The 18,129-nt window shown below is 42.3% G+C and overlaps 1 protein-coding gene across 4 annotated transcripts in view; it reads left to right on the forward strand.

Moving 5' to 3' along the window:
* Nucleotides 1-18,129, forward strand: part of gabbr1a (gamma-aminobutyric acid (GABA) B receptor, 1a) — a 74,821-nt gene that overhangs the window by 1,291 nt on the left and 55,401 nt on the right. For all 4 annotated transcript variants that reach the window (XM_035629841.2, XM_035629844.2, XM_035629845.2 and 1 more), the window contains exons 2-6: nt 2,300-2,386; nt 2,708-2,772; nt 3,443-3,581; nt 8,304-8,489; nt 10,384-10,401. In XM_035629841.2, the coding sequence (XP_035485734.1) occupies nt 2,308-2,386; nt 2,708-2,772; nt 3,443-3,581; nt 8,304-8,489; nt 10,384-10,401 (487 nt within the window). In that variant the 5' untranslated portion in view covers nt 2,300-2,307. The remainder of the gene's footprint in view (nt 1-2,299; nt 2,387-2,707; nt 2,773-3,442; nt 3,582-8,303; nt 8,490-10,383; nt 10,402-18,129) is intronic.

An 18,129-nucleotide genomic window follows, 5' to 3' on the forward strand; every position in this document is an offset into this window, starting at 1 on the left:
TTTAATTGCGCCCGGATCTTGAGGCCGGCTGACGGACGGACGGCCCCCCCGCGCCTCGTCAGTCTGCCCGGTGCCTCCGCAGCCGCAGCACCGGCGGAGGGAGCTGGATGTGCGCCGGGTCAGGTGGCCTCGCGTCGGCTACGTGCCTCGCTCGCTCACCCATGTTTTCGCTTTCATACGGCTCAGTGTGTGTGATCGCTGATATTAATGACTCCTGATGGTCTCTCTGTCTCTCTCTCTCTCTCTCTCTCTCTCTCTCTCTCTCTCTCTCTCTCTCTCCCCCTTCTCTCCCCTCTTTTTTGCCGCCTCCCCTCCCTCCATACTTCCCACACAGGACAAAAGCACACACTGTACGCTGCCAACACACACTACACTTCACTACACACACACACACACACACACACACACACGCACGCACACACACACACACACGCACACACACACATACTGGTGGTGTCTACCTCCTGCCTCTTGTCAGCGAACTCTAAAAATACACTGGATAATGCAAATGAAGTATCCAGCAGAGTTTGTCTGTCTTGCACAAGCAAGCCTCGCTGCCATCTGTCTCCCTCACTGTGATGATTTGCGTTGTGTGCCCCCCCATCACAAACCCACACACAGACACACACAGTCACACAACCCACCCACCACCCCCTTACTGCCTCATTGAGCGCGAGTGTATGGATGTGTTTACGTTTGTGCATGTGTGACGACTTCATAAAGCGGGATTTATTATTCAAAACTGCAAAAGAGCAGCTATTGTAGTGTGTTTATCATTGCTACGGTGTGTGTGTGTGTGTGTGTGTGTTTGTTTGTTTGTTTGTTTGTGTGTGTGCCTGCCAGCACTCGAGGCGCTGTGGCGCACGGGCCTAAAGGGTCTTTTGACTCTTGACTTGTTAGCATAACACCCTCATTCTGCTCTCATGAAATCTGCACATACAGAGGCACCGCGTCACACGGAGCCCTTGTGCTCGCTGAGCACGGTCCAGGTAATGTGATCGTTGTCCCCCTTTAATTGGGGAACGGCTATGTGCTGATACTACAGATATATATTTGTGGTTTATTTCAATTTATTTAAAGGGGGGGGATTCCTCACAGCTGTCTTTACAGCTGGAGAACTGCAGTTTGTGTGTGTGTGCGTGCGTGCGTGCGTGCGTGTGTGTGTGTGTGTGTGTGTGTGTGTGTGTGTGTGTGTGTGTGTGTGTGTGTGTGTGTGTGTGTATGTATGTGTGTGTGTGTGTGTGTGTCTGTGAGAAAAAAAATTGCATTGAGCCCTTTTGTGGCTGCAGAGAGAGAGCTACGTGAAGTCTGGGGTGGAGTTGCCCGACCTCTGTAGCCTGTTTGTCATCTCTGGGGTGAGTGGATCAAGGCTACATCAGAGGCCACAAGCGGAGACCTCTGAAGCAGCTGTCAGTGGTGGAGTTGCACTGTGGGTATAATGCAGCTAACGGCTGTTTCCGCTGTAGATCCATCTGCTGATCGTTTCTTTGGTTAATCGATTGAATCGTCTGGTCGCGTAATGTGAGGAAACAGTCGGAAGTGCCTGCTGCAGTTTCCCCCACAGTGTGAAGTTACATCTTCAGATGTCATTGTCTCATTCGGTTCCACCAACAGACCCATAGTTGTTCATCGGATTCTTACTTTGTGAAGCTTTTTTTGATGAATCAAAGTCGTTGCAACTCGAATGGGCTCCAGATTCGTCCGTTGTGAGTCTGACATGGTTACATTGCTAAATCAGTGTATCCCACAGTTTCCCTGCCAGTGTGGTGTGTTGAGTTATTTGACTTGGTGTAGCAGTCAACACCTTTTCTTTCACTGTTCAATACGAAGCTTTTGTGTCAATGGTCAACGGGCTGCCTTCTTAAGTTTTTGACTCAAAAAAACACCACCGCCAGGCATCGACACCTGAGCTGAAGACCTCTGTGGACCTGGGGCCCCTTAGAAATGAAGCAAAGCGGGCCGTCATAAGCGGATCATGGGCTGCATGTGCTGTAAACACAGACGGAAGCAGACAGAGAGAAACGTGGACTCATCCTCTCTGTGCACAGTCAGGCAGGTCGGAAAAGGGGAGCTGTTTTTCTTCTACGCCAAAAAAGTTGATGTATCCATTTTAGAGAGACAGCAGTGAGCCGGGGATGTTGAGGGTGCAGCATTAATATTGTAGGGCAGTTTTCCCCATGACCCTTGTTTTCTTTTTTGTCTCTTGTTCCTGTACCTTTGTCTCTTTCTCCAAACCCCCCTCGAATCCCCGGTCACGTTTTCCTGCTCTCAGGTAAAAAAACCCTTCCTTCTCTTTCAGATCCAGAGATGGCACGGCTATTGTTTCTGATTCTTCTCTGCGCTCTTCCGTCTCTTGTTGTGCCCATACATAATTCATCAACTGGAGGTAATTTGTGTGTGTGTTTGTGTGTGTGTGTGTGTGTGTGTGTGTGTGTGAGTGACTGGGTATGTGCATGATTTCAGTCTGTGTGTCTGTTTACAATATGCGTTAATGGACAGCAGTAACCCTGCAGAGATTGCTAAGTGGCCTGAATGAAGCGCTGTAATTTGTGCAGTGTACTGAAAGTATTGATTAAACTGACAATGTATCATGTTGCCGTAAAGTCGCCACACTATCCGGACACTGAGCTTTTTCATCTCCGTTCTTCTCGTCCTACTTCCTTCATCCTTCTTCCTCCTCGTTTTTTCTTTCTTTCTTCTTCTTCAGGTTGTGCCATCATCCGGCCTCCAAGGGATGGGGGGATTCGCTACAGAGGCCTCACACAAGAACAGGTACAGGGGGAGACTGTTACTGCAAACGGCAGTTGCATCAAGTGTGAAGTCAAAGATATTAAACCTCAGCTGGTGTTGAGATTTTCAAATTAAAATAACAGAGAATTGGAGGTATTAAGCATGTCATTTCCTCCGAACTTGATTCTAAACAATAAAAAAATGTTATTGTGAGAAAATGAATCGGTGACATTAGGTTAATACAAATCAACTGGTGATTATTACTTAATATGATGAGGGAATATTTCAGCTAATGATGTAATAAGATACAAGATTGTAGTTAATTCTGCACTGAAGCAAAACTCGAGTTGGAAGAGAGATTGATGCGTGTGAAAACCTCTACAGCTGAGCCATTCAAAAGTTTGAAGTCTGACTGTCGTATTGTATACAGTACACACGTGTAAAAACACGCATACAGTACAGGCGCACACCTCAACAACACAAAAGTGAGCCATAAGGCCTGGGTAATCCATCTTGTTTCCCAACCACAGAGAAGTGTGACAACCCATCAATTCAGACAATATTTTCATAATACGTGCTTCCCAGTGGGGCTTTATTGACTGGGGGAGAGACTGAAGAGGGGTCCCTGGGTGAATTATAATAACTGGTATGAGGGGAGCGTCAATCACTCGTTCATTATTGTGCCCTCTTCTCGCACGCGTTTCCCTCACAGATCCGCAGTGTGCAGATCCTTCCTGTGGATTATGAGATTGAGTACATCTGCAGAGGAAACCGGGTGATCGTGGGGCCCAAGGTGAGGAAGTGCTTACCCAACGGCACATGGACGGACATTGCACAGAACAGCACATGCCGTAAGTCCCTTTTTTTCATCTTAATTCTCATCCCCCTTCCCCCTCTCCCCCCCGTCCTCCTCTGTTCTTTTGTATTGTCACAGATTTCCATTTTTTCAGACAAACCTTGTGTGTAATAATCAGCTCTTACATGTCAAATCTCTTTCCAATTAAAGCCACGATTACTCCAAAATAAATCTCAGTTGTTTTGACAACTGAGCCGCCTTCCCCGTTCACACCAACAGAGGAAACTGTGATATGCTCCACCTTCACTCTCACTCCCCCCCAAAAGATTGGGATTGGAGTCATTTTAATTCTCCACAGTTCGGATTGAAAATCCACACGAAAGAAAAGTTATGCAACCTTAAGTGGAGCTCACACGAATGCTAAGCAGCGTTTTTCTCTTCATTCTGGTTTCCTACAGGACTTCCCATTACTTTAAACCAATCCATTTCTTTCCCGGCTACTTGGGAACAACGGAGTCGCCCTTAAAGTGGATTAAGTGAACGTGCTGTAAACAGTTTCTTATTTACACATCCAGCACTTATGCAAGCAACATTACCATTCATTTGGACGGTGTTTCTGAACACTGGGGTGAATGTGCCATCCAATAATCTCCCCTTTTAACTCTGTTCCTGGTCCCTACCAGCTCCTGAGGGAAATATCTGGCTCTATGGCAGGGAAACACTCCACTTCACTCGCCAGCTGGTCTGTAACCGTGTCTGTTGGCTGTTTGGTGCTGAGCAGGTAGTGCACAGGCATTTTTTTTTTTAGTTGGAACCACCTGCCTCCTGCAGCAGAAAAATATGCTTTGAGAGCTAAACAATGAAAATGAAACTAACCGTAAAGAATTTTCAGAACAGATGGGAGCTGCAGATTCTGGTGACACCTGACTATAGGTTCACGATTATGAGAGTCGGTTTCACACTGTCTCCTTGTTTTCATACTGTCGTTCGATAATTATTTAAACATTTCTATTATAGCCACTTTGGATAACTACTTTAGTACTTGTAGAGGAACATTGCAGACATAAGTGACCCCACAGTAAAGTTTTGGTTCCTGACGTTGGGTGAAAAAAAATCATCTCAAATCGAGCGACTAGAGGTAGAGTCGGTCTTCGACCAGCCCGAAGGTCGGCGGTTCGATCCCTGCTTCCCCTAGTCCGCACTCCAATGTGTCCTTGAGCAAGACACTCAACCCTAAATTGCCTCTGACGGCTCAGTGTATGAATGTGACAGAAAAAGCGCAGTAAACAGCAGCAGTGTGTGAAATTGTGTGAATTGGTGAATGTGACTCGTCCTGTAAAACGCTTTGATTGGTCAATAAGACTAGAAGTGGTATATTAATATAGAGCTGTTTGGATTCTCTAAATGCATAGGAAATGAGCTTCAATGCTCCTTTCCTATCTCCTTTAGCATAGGGTACACTGGACCTTCCTATGTGAAAGGAAAGGAGAAATAGGAGCCCCACAATTCATTGCGGCAGCAATATTTAACGTGACGCTCCATGCACAAACGTAAACGATTCAATCCGAAGGAAAAGTAGAAGAAGAAGAAGAGTATGAATATGACCCAGAAGTGACGCACGTCATCATGTAAGTTACTGTTACATATGAAGCATTTACATCTGATGTCACACAGTGGTAAAACACACAAAAATGATTGATAGAGCTGCTGTGTTTTTTGTAGTCCATCTCACCATTTCACCACGACAGACGCACGTCAATAACATCAGCAGTCGCTTGATGACGTAGTTTAATGAAAGCTGAGTTGGATTCTCTGGGCAGCGCTGTCTGCTTTTCCGAAGTCCTATCAGTTCTCCTTTACACCTTTGACCTCATGACGTTTTCCACTGAGGTCAGGGAATTGTAGAAGGGAATAGTAGATAGGAAGGACAATTCGACCTCACCCTGGGAATTGCCTGTAGCCTACGACAACAGCTCACATGATGAATTCTTTTAAACCAAAAAATGATGGAGGAGTTTCATTCATTTGTAGTTTTGGGGACAAAGTTGAACACCTGACCTGACTGTGGTTTCACTGATGGTACAAGTATAATCATCGCACACCAAAGGCCGTCCTCGAACAGAGACGAGGGGTTACCATCTCCCCCGCATACAGAGACGCTTGTTTTCATGTGAGTCGATGAAGAGCTTGAGATGTAGTTTAAAGCTTAGAAAAAAACAAGTGAGTGGACCTTTGAGCTGGCATTATACTGTTAGTAATTTAGTTTGAAACATTGGCAAATACTTGTATGCCAACAACTAGAGCTTGTAAACGTACATGGTTTTGTTTAGTTGTTATCCATCATTAGAGACCTTACATTGACATTATGGTTAAAGGATTAAGGGGCAAGTTTGCTCAGCTTTCATACGTCAAATTTGTTATATGTAATTTTATTCTTTTCCTTTAAAGTATTTAAGATTGTTCTATTACTTCTACGTGGTCTAACTGAGTATTTTGGTCTGCAAGTCAAAATGTTCTTGTTGGCCGGTGAAGCCTGGATGTAATTTGTACTCCGATCACATCGACACTGCCTCTGCAAATACTGAGAATAAGACCAGTGATCTAATCAAAAACCCTGGTATATCTCTTGTTTTTTTGTTCTTTCAGTCCCTATTTAACATCAGTGGAATTTAGATTTCCCCAGAGTTTCTCCAATGCAGGATTTTTTTTGTGTTGTCTCTGGCTTATGTAAGCGTGCAGGCTGGAGATTGGAGTTGTATGTGCTCATATGCTGGAAGGAAGATTCAACAAAACTCGGCAGCTAAGCATAATTATATTCAAGAGCTCTGCCATTTTGTCAAGAAATCAAACCAGGGAGACAAAGCTCTGCAATCAGTTATTTACACAAATGGTTCCTTGGGTAGTTAAGGCTCCTGTCAAACTGTGTCTTTACTGTATTTTAGTTAAATTTATGAGCAGGAAAATGTATAGATGTGTCCACTAGGTATATGCGATACCTGAAAATGGTGCATTAACATGTGCAAATATTTCTAATGGGCAAATCTCATTTGCATTAGGCATTGGTTTAAAACAAAGGCTTCTTGCTTTTCAAGTTTTTTTAAACTCCACTGTTATTAATCCTGCTGAAATGGGATATACATATATATATATATATATATATATTTTTAAACTCTGATTCAAGCTATAAAAGTAAATTTCATTTAATATTAGCTATGCGTGGGTCAAATGCCAATGTGTAATTTAAAGGGGTCATTCATACAAAATGAAATCATCACCTTCTGTCTTTCAGCTCTTTGTTTTGGTTTTTACAGCCACTAACTTTGTACGTTAAATGTATATATACAGAGCTTTTGTTCATACAGCGCTGCTGTTTATCGGGCTCTTTCTGTCACAGTTATACACATTCATACACTGCCGGAAGAGCCGCCAGAGGCAATTTAGGGTTAAGTGTCTTGCCCAAGAACACATCCGCATGCGGCCTGGGTGAAGCTGGGATCGAACCGCTGGACGTTCGGGTTGGTGGACGACCGGCTCTACCTCCTGAGCCACAGCCGCTGCACGAGTCGTTTACACAGGGCTTCTCTGGTCTTAACGATCACTTGAAGCGCTTTACAGTACAGTTTACATGCACACACACTAACACACACACACACACATTCTCACAGCGAATCTATATGTAGCACTTTGTCCGTCTGTCACTCACGCATGGCATTCACAAGCCGCCTACACAGCCTGCAGGGGCGACATGGGATTCAGCGTTTTGCCTAAGGACACTTCAGCACGCAGAGCAGAGGAACCGGGATTCGAACCACTGACCTGCTCATATTCGAATAGACTCTGCAGTCTATTCGAATATGACTTTACTTCTCACTTGATTCATAACATCAGTAAGCATTTTTTTTCTGAGGAGTTTATGGTTCAATCCCTAGTTTCAAGACTTCTTCAATACATCATGAATTCATTTAGTAAATTTTGCTTTCCATTTAGAGTGAAATAGACGATAAAGCATGTTATGCAATTGGGGTATAGATACTGTGTGAATGACATCTGGTACCGTCCAATCGGTGCAGGTTGAAGGTTTCATCGAGCTCTTAGTCCCCCCCCCCAAATATGGTTACTTCTGGACAAACAAAACTTCTGGAGGCTTCAAAACGGTAGCTAACAGACCAGTGTTTGATGAAACTTGCTCCTGAGCCACATCCTTTGCCGCATGCAAAGGTGGAAAGAAACCTGCACACCCTCTGTGCAACACTAAACGACAGACAGGCAAACTTAGTGACTAGTTGCTGAGCACAGTGGGGCGTGCAGCAGTTATAGAGCCGGATGTATTTCCCTCAGGTGTGGGTTAGCAACCAAAAATAGAGTTATTATTGGACGTACATTCATTAGGTGGGAAGAAGAAATGACTGCAAATAAAGGCTTAGGTTGCTCCGTGGCTGCTGGATGTGAAAAACAGACAATTGTTTGCTAACATGTTCACTGTATCAACTTTATAATGTGGTGTTTAAAAAAAAAGAAAGAAGAAAAGTTGTATGTGTTACACTGCCCCCAAGTGGCCAAAAATACAAACAATAAACTGTTCTTTAAAGTGGGTTATTTATAGCTCATTGCTGGCCCTTCTGCCAAATTCACAGAACCTTCAGCCAATTAAAAAAAACATCCTTTCTCCTGCCAAAACGTATTTGCCTCAACTACAACTCCATTCCCCCAGTTATGCATCTTTCCTTTTACTCTCTCTGTCTCCCCCCCCAACTCATGGGCTCCTTTTGGTTTCCAGTGCTGCTGTGCGCGAGAGTGTGGACGTCGCTGGAGAACGGCCGGGTGATGGCGAAGCCCCCTGGGCCGCCAGTGGAAGGCACGGTGCTCCATTACAGCTGCCACGCTGGCTTCATCCTGGAGGGCAGAAACATCAGCCACTGCACTAAACTGGGGAAGTGGGACGCGCCCAAGCCCACCTGCCTCTGTGAGTGTCTCTGCCACAATGTGACCGAATGACAGCTTACATTTAGCTGCCAGTTATGGTAGGAATAGGGGCCGATGCTGCTTTTTACGCTGTGTTAAAAAAATTATCTTAAATGTTTATGTTTTGGTCATAACTAGACAGTAGGAGGATTTCAAGTAAAACATTATCTTATAAATGTTACTGTAATTCTTACAGCTAAAATGATTAGCCAATATAAATCAACTGACAATCAATATGTAACTATTTTGATTCAGTTTTTCAAGCAAACGTATTGATCAATCTCTGGTTCTGGTCTCTCAAATGTGATAATCGAATGCTGTTTTTTGTCATATATGATATGGAATTCAATCTTTAATGACATCCCCTTGGCATCTTTTGAAATATAGATATTTATTGTTTTCTGATATTTTATAGTCAAAAACAATATTGAGAAGAATAATACACAGCTGTTAGATGCAGCCCCAGATTATTTTTTTCTTTTTTGGCATAAATGTAATCAGATAAACAAAACACATCCAGTACCGTGTCACACGGGCATGGCTGGCAATCTGCCTCACAAAAATGGAAGCACAAGATTTTTAAAGATGGCAGATGATTACAAAACACCTGTTCTCCCAGTGGTGGAGCACGGTTGCTAGGCAATAAATGATCCAGCCAATCAGAGTAGCTGAAAACCAGTGATGGATACAGGGAGAAAAAAAATGGCAGCTGAAACCAGTGATGGATACAGGGAGAAAAAAAATCGAATGCCCTGTACATCAAACCGCACAAGAGGACAAGTAACTCCGATGTGTGTGATGTCGCTGGCATCCCAGCGTCATCAGTCACAAGTCGGCATGTCTACTTTTGGAGATTTGTCCAAATTAGAGCAAATAAAAGAGGATTGATGGAAAAAGACACAGACAAAACAAAGAACTGAAGGAAATGAGGTTGCCATCTGGGTACAGAGGGGTTGGCATGGTAACCAGTAAAAGTGCTATGGGAATGGAAGTATTAAAAAGGATGAAAGAAGGAATTATCAGCACAGTTGGTTTGGGTGTCTGAAAGTAGGCTACTTATTTTATAATTCCTGAAAAAAGTGATTTAAAAAAAAAAATGCATTGTTTACTCATATAAGTCTATATAAATATTTGAACTGTACTCATGTACAGGTCACATCTCTCAAGATATTAGAGTTTATTTTGTATCGACACTATGTAACTGTAATACATATACAGCTTTTTTTCTGTCTATTCTCACTGTAAGGCTGTGAAATATAGGATTACATAACAACCACAGTGAGGGGCCTTCTCCTCTCAGGCATCACTGCTCGGCATTGGACTACATTGATGTGTCGCTGCCATCTAGTGGAGGGAGACGGTTTGAATTTTTAAAGCCTTACTGCACCAAATCACAGCCTTTAAGAAAAGACTGGCTCTTGCTGCTGGCGTCACTGCAGCCATGAAGTTGGTGCCAATTTGAGGTGGCAACATCCAGATGAGCTCTCAGGGAACATCTGGATTCTCACAGTACTTCATGTGATTCACTTGGAGTTGTCCACTGCTCGCGTGATTGGAGTTATGGAGTGTGATAATAATTTGTGGGTTTCTGCGTCTGTAAAAAAATTGAAGATTTGATTTTGATTTTGGGACGGAGGGTTTTATTGCTGCTCTATTGTTTTTTTTTTTTAATTTTGTCTTAATTATTGCATCTTATTTTATATTGGTTGTTAATGTACACAGTTATGGGCCAAAATTTGGGATAAATAAAACATTTGATTTGAAGAAAGAATTAAATTAAAATATTTTCAAATGCTAGTAGGAGTAGAATAAGTAGTTAATTGTTCTGTTTCCACCTGAACTGTGGTTTTAATTGACTGTTCTTTCTCCCACGTTTTCCCATTTACCTGCCAAAGATGACAGAAACTACACAGGTAGGAAGGTTTTCATTCTTATTATCATGCTCTTTCTATAAATGATATCTTTTATCCGAATGCTACTGAACCACAATAGTTAGTTTGTTTTGTTATTTACGGTGTTGTGGACAGACCACGTCTGGCCTCTTGTCTGACCCAACCCTGCGTATGCTACTGTTTGTGACAGTAGCATACGCAGGGTTGGGTCAGATTACCTTGAAATGTGGTCAGTTACTGATGACATATTACATGGTAATTTTTGTAATCGGTTATTTAATCCATTGGATTACAAAAATAATGTGATCTAATCTGAAATCTTTTGGATTACTTAATAAAATGCATTTAGCATATTCAGCATTTCAAAACCCAGTAATATACTGTTGACTGATGTTATATATATTAATGATTTTAAAATTGCCATACTTTAAAGACATAATCAAAATGTAATCAGGTAATCCTTGAGATCTTGACAATGTAAATATAATCTAATCACACATTATTTCAAATGTAATCTGATTTATATTTTTGTAATTTGATTACGTAATCTAGATTACTAAATTAATCGCCAAATATTCTGATAATCGATTAATTGGTTCAAATAGTTTTTATGGGTAAAAAGTTCTCTGATTTCATCTTCTTAAATGTGAATATTGTCTGATTTCTTTGCTCCTCTGTGACAGTAAACTGAATATTTGGTTTGTGGAGACAATAAAACATCTTGGGGTTTGGGAAACACCACCATCATGTTTCATGAAAATAATCGTTAGTTGCCATCCTAATTACATGTAATCCATTACTAACCAACCCTCAGCGTACACAAATGCTGGGGTGGAATGCGTCTTCTTAACAAGGCTACCAAAAATAAAAGATGTCAAACACAAAGTTATCTTACTTACTGTAAAAAAGAAAAAAGAAATTGTAATTACCCATCCAGAAATATTAGACAGTCTGATAATTATTATAACAAAAACTGCAGCCTTGAAACCAGTATTTAATGCATGAGGTGGAGTTCATCTTCATCTTTTTTTTTGTTCAGTAAAACTGTCTGGCCCTGTAGCTAACTGTGATGTACCTGAATGTAACTATCCAAACAAATCAAATCAAAAGTGAATTAGGCTTTTTGTGAGGTTGTGCAATACTGTGCTGCAGCTGCAGTGGGCGTCGTCGCCACAGGGGGCAGCAGTGGTCTTTGAGAAAGTGGATGAACTCGGGCGTGTCTCCGTTTGGTGCAGCCAAAGTCTAAAAAGCCTAAAGCACTGAAAAGTGGTTGTGTTGCAGATGAAGGGATTAAATCACCACAACCACTGGAACGATCTGACCCGGTGGGGAAAAGGAAACTTCTTCTATGAAAAAGTTTTGCCTCTTAAATTGTTTATTTGAAGCTGTAAACTCAGTTAAAACAAGTTCAAGGAATTAGTTTTCATATCTAATATTACAAAGAGCTGACAGCATTTTGCCCAGAATTCCTAAAAGACATTACACGAGAAACATTATAATTTTTTTTTCTTACCTATGAGCAAAACTTATGAATCAAAGAAAGAGGATATTATTTAATTTACTCTTAAGAATCATTGCTGGTATGCATCTAAACTAATGCCTTTTATTCATTTAGTTCTTTTAATGAAAATCGTGTTTTCCTTTGAATTTAAGGCTAATTAGTTTTTGATAGGCTCCTTCCCTCAAAAAACTAAGAGGGTTTTTATATAAGTAGAGCATAAAACTAGGTGTGGGTTTGTAACCATGCAGGTATAAATATAGTCCGGTATAAAATATTCCGTTCACCTACCCCATTATCCTACACGTAGTGGCACTAGAGCAGTGCATTTCTGTTGCTGTGATGGGTAAAAGTGCGTGAGTTTGTGGTGGGTCATTTGTGAAAATGAACTTAATGTGCTTTGTCAGCCTTCGCCGGGAAAAATAAAGGGTCAAAACATCGACTGGTGCAGCCATTTTATCCGATCCCTGACAGGGGTGATGAATGCATTTGTTACTGTTGCAGGGTGGCTGTGCCTCTTGCATGGTTATGTCACCGCATTAGGAATTGGCCAGATATTGAATCATACACAGACTACAATCCTTGGAAAAGGCTAATAACAGTATCACTTTAATGAATTAGACATACAGTAGACCTGCGCTCGAGCCTTTCATGAAACAAACACTCCTCATCACAGATGAAGTGTTCATGAACACTTTGTCTGTGCCGACGCGGTATGCAGTGCTGAACTCGATGTATATATATATTACTTACATAGTTTTATGTAAGTAATCCCATAAGTTGCTGACAAAAAACTTTCCAAATGTCACGGACAGACTTGACAAACACATAATTAACAAAGCAACAGAGAAGACTGTTTCCGCAAATAGAACATTTCCATCCACTTTTCTCAATACTGACCTCCTTCTGGTTCTGCTCTCTCCCCCTCTCTCCACTCCATGTGCCATTACCACCTACTTACTTCCTCCTCAGTGGGAGAAAGGTTAATACCCTGCTCCTGTCTGTGTCTGCTCTACCCTGTGTGTGTTTGAGTGTGTGTGTGTGTGTGTGTACACGCGCAGTAGGATCTAGTAGCGCTCTAGTTTATCTGTTTTCTCATACAGTTTCACAAATCAGCAGAAACACAATAAATACAAACGAATCAGAAACCAACTACCAGGATGTAACAAGTGGGACCGTCCATGCAGGAGACTGCCGCTTCCATTCTCAAAGGCATTGAAGCGAGGTTTCATCTCTTTGTGCAGATAATTGTTACCCTGCACCATTTTTTGGGAAAAAATCGTCAACAAATGTAGTTTTCCTTTTTAAAGAGGCAACAGTAGATTGTATAATGAAAATGGAAGTAGTCACCGGGTCCGGAAAATTAGAGAAGGGTCTGGCTGCAGACCGCTGGAGCTGTGGAGCTCCACGGTAGACCGGACACACGGGACCTCCACACTACAATAAGGAAGTAGTTGGGTTGATTTTCGTTTTAATTCTACAAAAGAACTCAAATGAGTGTTACGAAATCCTTTCATTATTTTCGACAAACTAATGTATTTGAGTAGATATGAGATGTTTTTTGTTTAGTTTTTATTCTTATATTTATATAGTAAATGATAGCTATGTTGATCCACACTCCATACCAGTTGGTGGTTTCTTTTTAGCGATTTGCAAGCTGCAACTCACCTATCGGTGAAGTTGTCGGTAATCGGGTTGAACTAAAACAAGCAAACATATAACAAATGTCAATAAGTTTCAGTACATTATTTGCGCACTTCTGAGGGACTACGCCTTTTTTTGTGTGACCTTGCCAAAAGCAACCAACACACACGCAGAGTCACGGGTTGTAAGATCCAAAGTGACTTACAAATCATGCATTTTATACAAATAACAGTGTGAATGAACCAATATAGGGATCAAATTACAATACAACAAATAAGCATGCCAAACCATCATCATGTTTACAAAAGTTTGTCTTAACAACTGAACTAATTAGACAGATAATAAGAAAAAAATATTTGGATAACGGGAGCAAAGTGGAGGTCACGTGTTTACTGTGGAGCGCCACAGCTCCAGCGGTCTGCAGCCAGGCCCTCTTGGAAAATGAAGCCAATGCGGAAGTGCCTAAAGCCTGTATTCTCTAGAGTCACCAGCAGAGGGCGACTCATGGGTTTATAAAAAGAAGTCTGTTTCTATAGAAGTCTGTGAGAAAATGACTCGACTTCTCACTTGATTTATAACGTCAGTAAACATTTTCCTGAGGAGTTTATGGTTCAATCGCTAGTTTCAAGTCTTCAATACAGCACGATGTTCATTTTGTAAATTATGGTCTAATTTAGAGTAAAATAGCACTGTATACATTGGAGCGTGGATGCAGCGTGATTGACAGCTAGTATCGTCCAATCTGGTGGGCGCCCAGTGGACGAGCTCTCAGTCAGACCCAACCCCAGCTCCTACATCTGGGGTGCGGTAAAATTGTCAAATTTGCTTAGGAAGTTTCCTAAATCCTGAAATGACCCGGAAGTATTTCATCGGCAGCCATGATAAGAACTTCTCGGAATCTTTAAATGCTTAGTAAAGGTGCTTCAGTGCTTCCTTTCCTATGTCCTTTAGCATAGGGTACACTGGACTTTACTGTGCAAAAGGAGAGGAGGTATAGACGCCCCACAATTCTATATTTAACATGACGTGCCATGCACGAACGTAGACAATTCAATCCGAGTATGAATGTGACCCAGAAAGAGACGCACATCATCATGTAAGTTACAGTTGCCTATGAAGCATTTACATCTGATGCCACACAGTGGTCATGTGGATAGATATGAGTGGACAGAATCACAAACAGCCACAATGTGACAACCTATTCCTTTCAGTTTCGTAGCCTACATTATTGTTTTTATTTTCAATTCCAACAACCATAACCCTAACCCTAACCCTTGTCAACACCACTTTGGAGATAACGGAGGAGAAGAAAGAAGTACGTGCACTGAAGCTCCTTCATTTTTCTGTCTCTCCCTCTTCGCCTGCTTTTGTTCCTTCATCAATAGGATGATTTTTCTCTTGCAAGGTTGAGTTGTTCTCGTCAATTTGGGCTGCTCCATCGTCTGCCATTTCCACCACTGGGGATAGATACTGAGAGAACGCTATTCACTTCCTTGTTTTGCTTATATGCAATAGTGGCGTAAATCGAATTGTCATTTCTCTGCGAAAAGAGTCGGGCCAAGTGAATAACATCGTGAAAACAAGACTTGATGTAGGGGACCATAATATAAGTGTGGATGGTGTCGTTTTTCTATCGTCATACACTGTTTTTAACATTTAACATAATAATGACAAGTTTAAGCCAAAAAGTTGTCTACTTCCACTTTCAGTAAGTAATTATATTATATTAGTTATTAGCAAATGCTGCTCAAACAATAAAGTTGGTTCGTTTTGTTATTGAATAAAGTTTAAATAAAAATCAGTTTTTCTATTTTCAGTGGCGAATGAATACACAGTCAGGGAGTATTTACAGCAGTTTGGAGGTGGATGTGGGACCCACTCAAAACATACCACGATGCCCATGTTCCCTGTAATCAAGGCGCACGTAGGCTCACTGATGGGTTTTTAATAGTCTTTAGACAACAGTGGTGGTCTGTGGCCCAGAGCAAAGAGCTAGAACAGACTTCGTAGTTATTGGTTTTAGACTCACGGTCGTAAATAATGAAAATAAACTGCCGTTATCCTTGAAAAGATGCCTTATTATCTGTACAGCATAACAGGACGTCGAAACTTGCAGCCAGACAAACTGTTCATGAGTACGACTTCAGCTAGTCGTAAGTAGGTTCAGTTTCCCCCCAAAAAGTTAAGGTGAGTTAGAAGAAGATATTAATTTGTTTCCCTCCAAAGTTATACTCACTCTATTCCACTCTCATACTCAGGCATGATGTATTATTCTAATAACCGAGCTTCTGCAGGGTATTGGAAACAAGGCAGTGTGTAGTGTACCGCTCCAGGACAAATTATGTAATGATTACACTGTATCTAACACTGTTGGTGCTTTTACAAACTGTATTATTGTAGCATACCGGGCCAATGTTTCTGCTACCGAGGATAAATCGTTTTACCAATATCAGACAACAAATACTGTCCTTTCAATGTGTAGATGCGGCCTGAGTTTCCACCCAGACTATCTGGTGCAACAGGGAAACGTTATTCATCCAAAGAGAATGGATTTTGAAATACCAAAATCTGATCTCTGGGACAAAGACACTGCTGTCAGCACTGTGGGAAAACCTTAATGTCGACAAAACAGCAGCCATCTTGGGAATTGCAGCCGTCTGATTGTTTTTACACAATATATATTTTTTGCCAGGGCACTTTCACAACGGATTCGGATTGCTCCCTGAATAAAACGCGCTCTGCAGGTGGAGGACAATGTAATCTGGCAATTGTGTTAAAAAGGTAACACTGAAGACGGTATTTTCCCCACTATCGCCTCTGCCAGGAGGAAATCGGGCCATTATCGTGAAGGATGCCCAGTGTGCAAACAGCAGAAACTAATATAAAGTACGAGGCCCTCGTTAAAGCGGCCTGGCAACACGTTACAACGCCCATGTCTCCGTTGCATCTTTTTCATGCTGCGCGGGAGCTAATGTCTCAATGTGGCCGATAAAGTTCACAGCTGAATAATTGATAATGCGTTGGATGGGTCATGCGGTGGCAGCGAGGATGAGGAGGTGGAAGTGGAAGGCAAATATCAGCAGATGATCACCGCTCTCACCTCGGTCTGCGAGGGCTTGTTAGTGGCTGCATTTGAATGGCTCTGCGCTACATGGAGATGTCCAGATGATGAGATTTGGGTAATGAACCAGGGTTATGGTTTGTAATAGTCATATTGCATCGCCTAACTACTGAGGGATTTTAATTTGGACTGGAGCAATAATCCTCTCCTTCTCAACCTCTGCAATAACTAATTTTCAAAGGGGAACTCTCCCACCAATATTACATTTGCAATTAGAACTCTGCAAAATACACAAGCACGAAATTGAAAGAAAGCGCAGTCGATAATCGACATAGTCTGCAATGACAACTTTAGTTGAAGTGTTTCTCGACGGACTGCGCGACATCAAATGACGCTGGCCAATGATGTGATTTCAATTTTAGAGAAGGCCACCAATGAAACGCAGCCGTATGATCAATCAGTTTTAAAATCTGAAAGGCCATCGTGCCCCGATTAATACGGGTGTAGGTGTCGATGTATGCGCATATTCACGGTGTGAGCATGCGTGTGCGGTGGATGTGTGTCTTTGTGTGCCAGCGACACAGAGAGGGACTGCGGGGTGAACAGAGGGCTCAGACAGCAGGTGTGCAGAGAGTCCATGAGTCTCACTACATCACTGTCTGTGCCATTTTCGCACATTGAGATGAAGGCAAATAAAATCCGCCACGATTGAAACCAGCCGCAACAGTTTTTTTTTAGCTGATTTCTCAAAGCAGCTTCTTTCATAGTCTTGGCTCTGGAGACGAGGGTAGAGAATGAAACGGCCCTTGGATTAGCCGAGGAGGTAACGGAGCCGAGCTGCCCCGTGCGGTTGGTACAGCGCAGTGACGCGTTCGCGGGTTAAAACAGCATCGAGGCATTTTTTCAACTGCGTTTGGTTGAAATTTAAACATGTCCTTTTGTCATTTTCTTCCAATTTGAATGTTTTGCAGTTTGCGCCGGCGGTGGTGCAGTGGTTTAACGCTGTCGCCTAACAGCGAGAATGTATCTGCGTGGAGTTGGTATGTTCTCCCGGTGCCTGCGTGGGTTCTTCTCCAGCTTCCTCCCAAGGTCCAGAGACACGCAAGCCTAGGTTAATTGGAGAGTCTAATTTGTCCATAGGTGTGAATGTGAGCGTGGGTGGTTCTCTGCCTCTGTATGTCAGCTCAGTGATGGACTGTCTGGGGGTTTTACCCCCGCCTCTCGCCCCCGTGCGTCAGCTGGAATTGGCTCCAGCCCCCATGCGATGCTTCAAAAGGATAACACGTTATAGATAATGGATGGGACAGTGCTGTTGATTTGTCAGCTTCTTGGTCCGGACTTAAATATCTGGACGATTAATGTACACATCGGCATCAAATTTTGTGAACACAATCGTGGTTTTCCAAGATGATTACCGCTGCTAACTCCCCCTTGTTTTTAGTGTAATGTAAGCCTGGCATAGCCAAACTAACACTCAAATGCGTATTAGTCTGGGAACTCTCGGTTCATTTACGATTTCCAAGAGGCGTTACCAACGGACGCAGAC

The sequence above is a fragment of the Scophthalmus maximus genome, chromosome 1 (assembly GCF_022379125.1).
Source record: "Scophthalmus maximus strain ysfricsl-2021 chromosome 1, ASM2237912v1, whole genome shotgun sequence".
In the NCBI taxonomy this organism is placed as follows: domain Eukaryota; kingdom Metazoa; phylum Chordata; class Actinopteri; order Pleuronectiformes; family Scophthalmidae; genus Scophthalmus; species Scophthalmus maximus.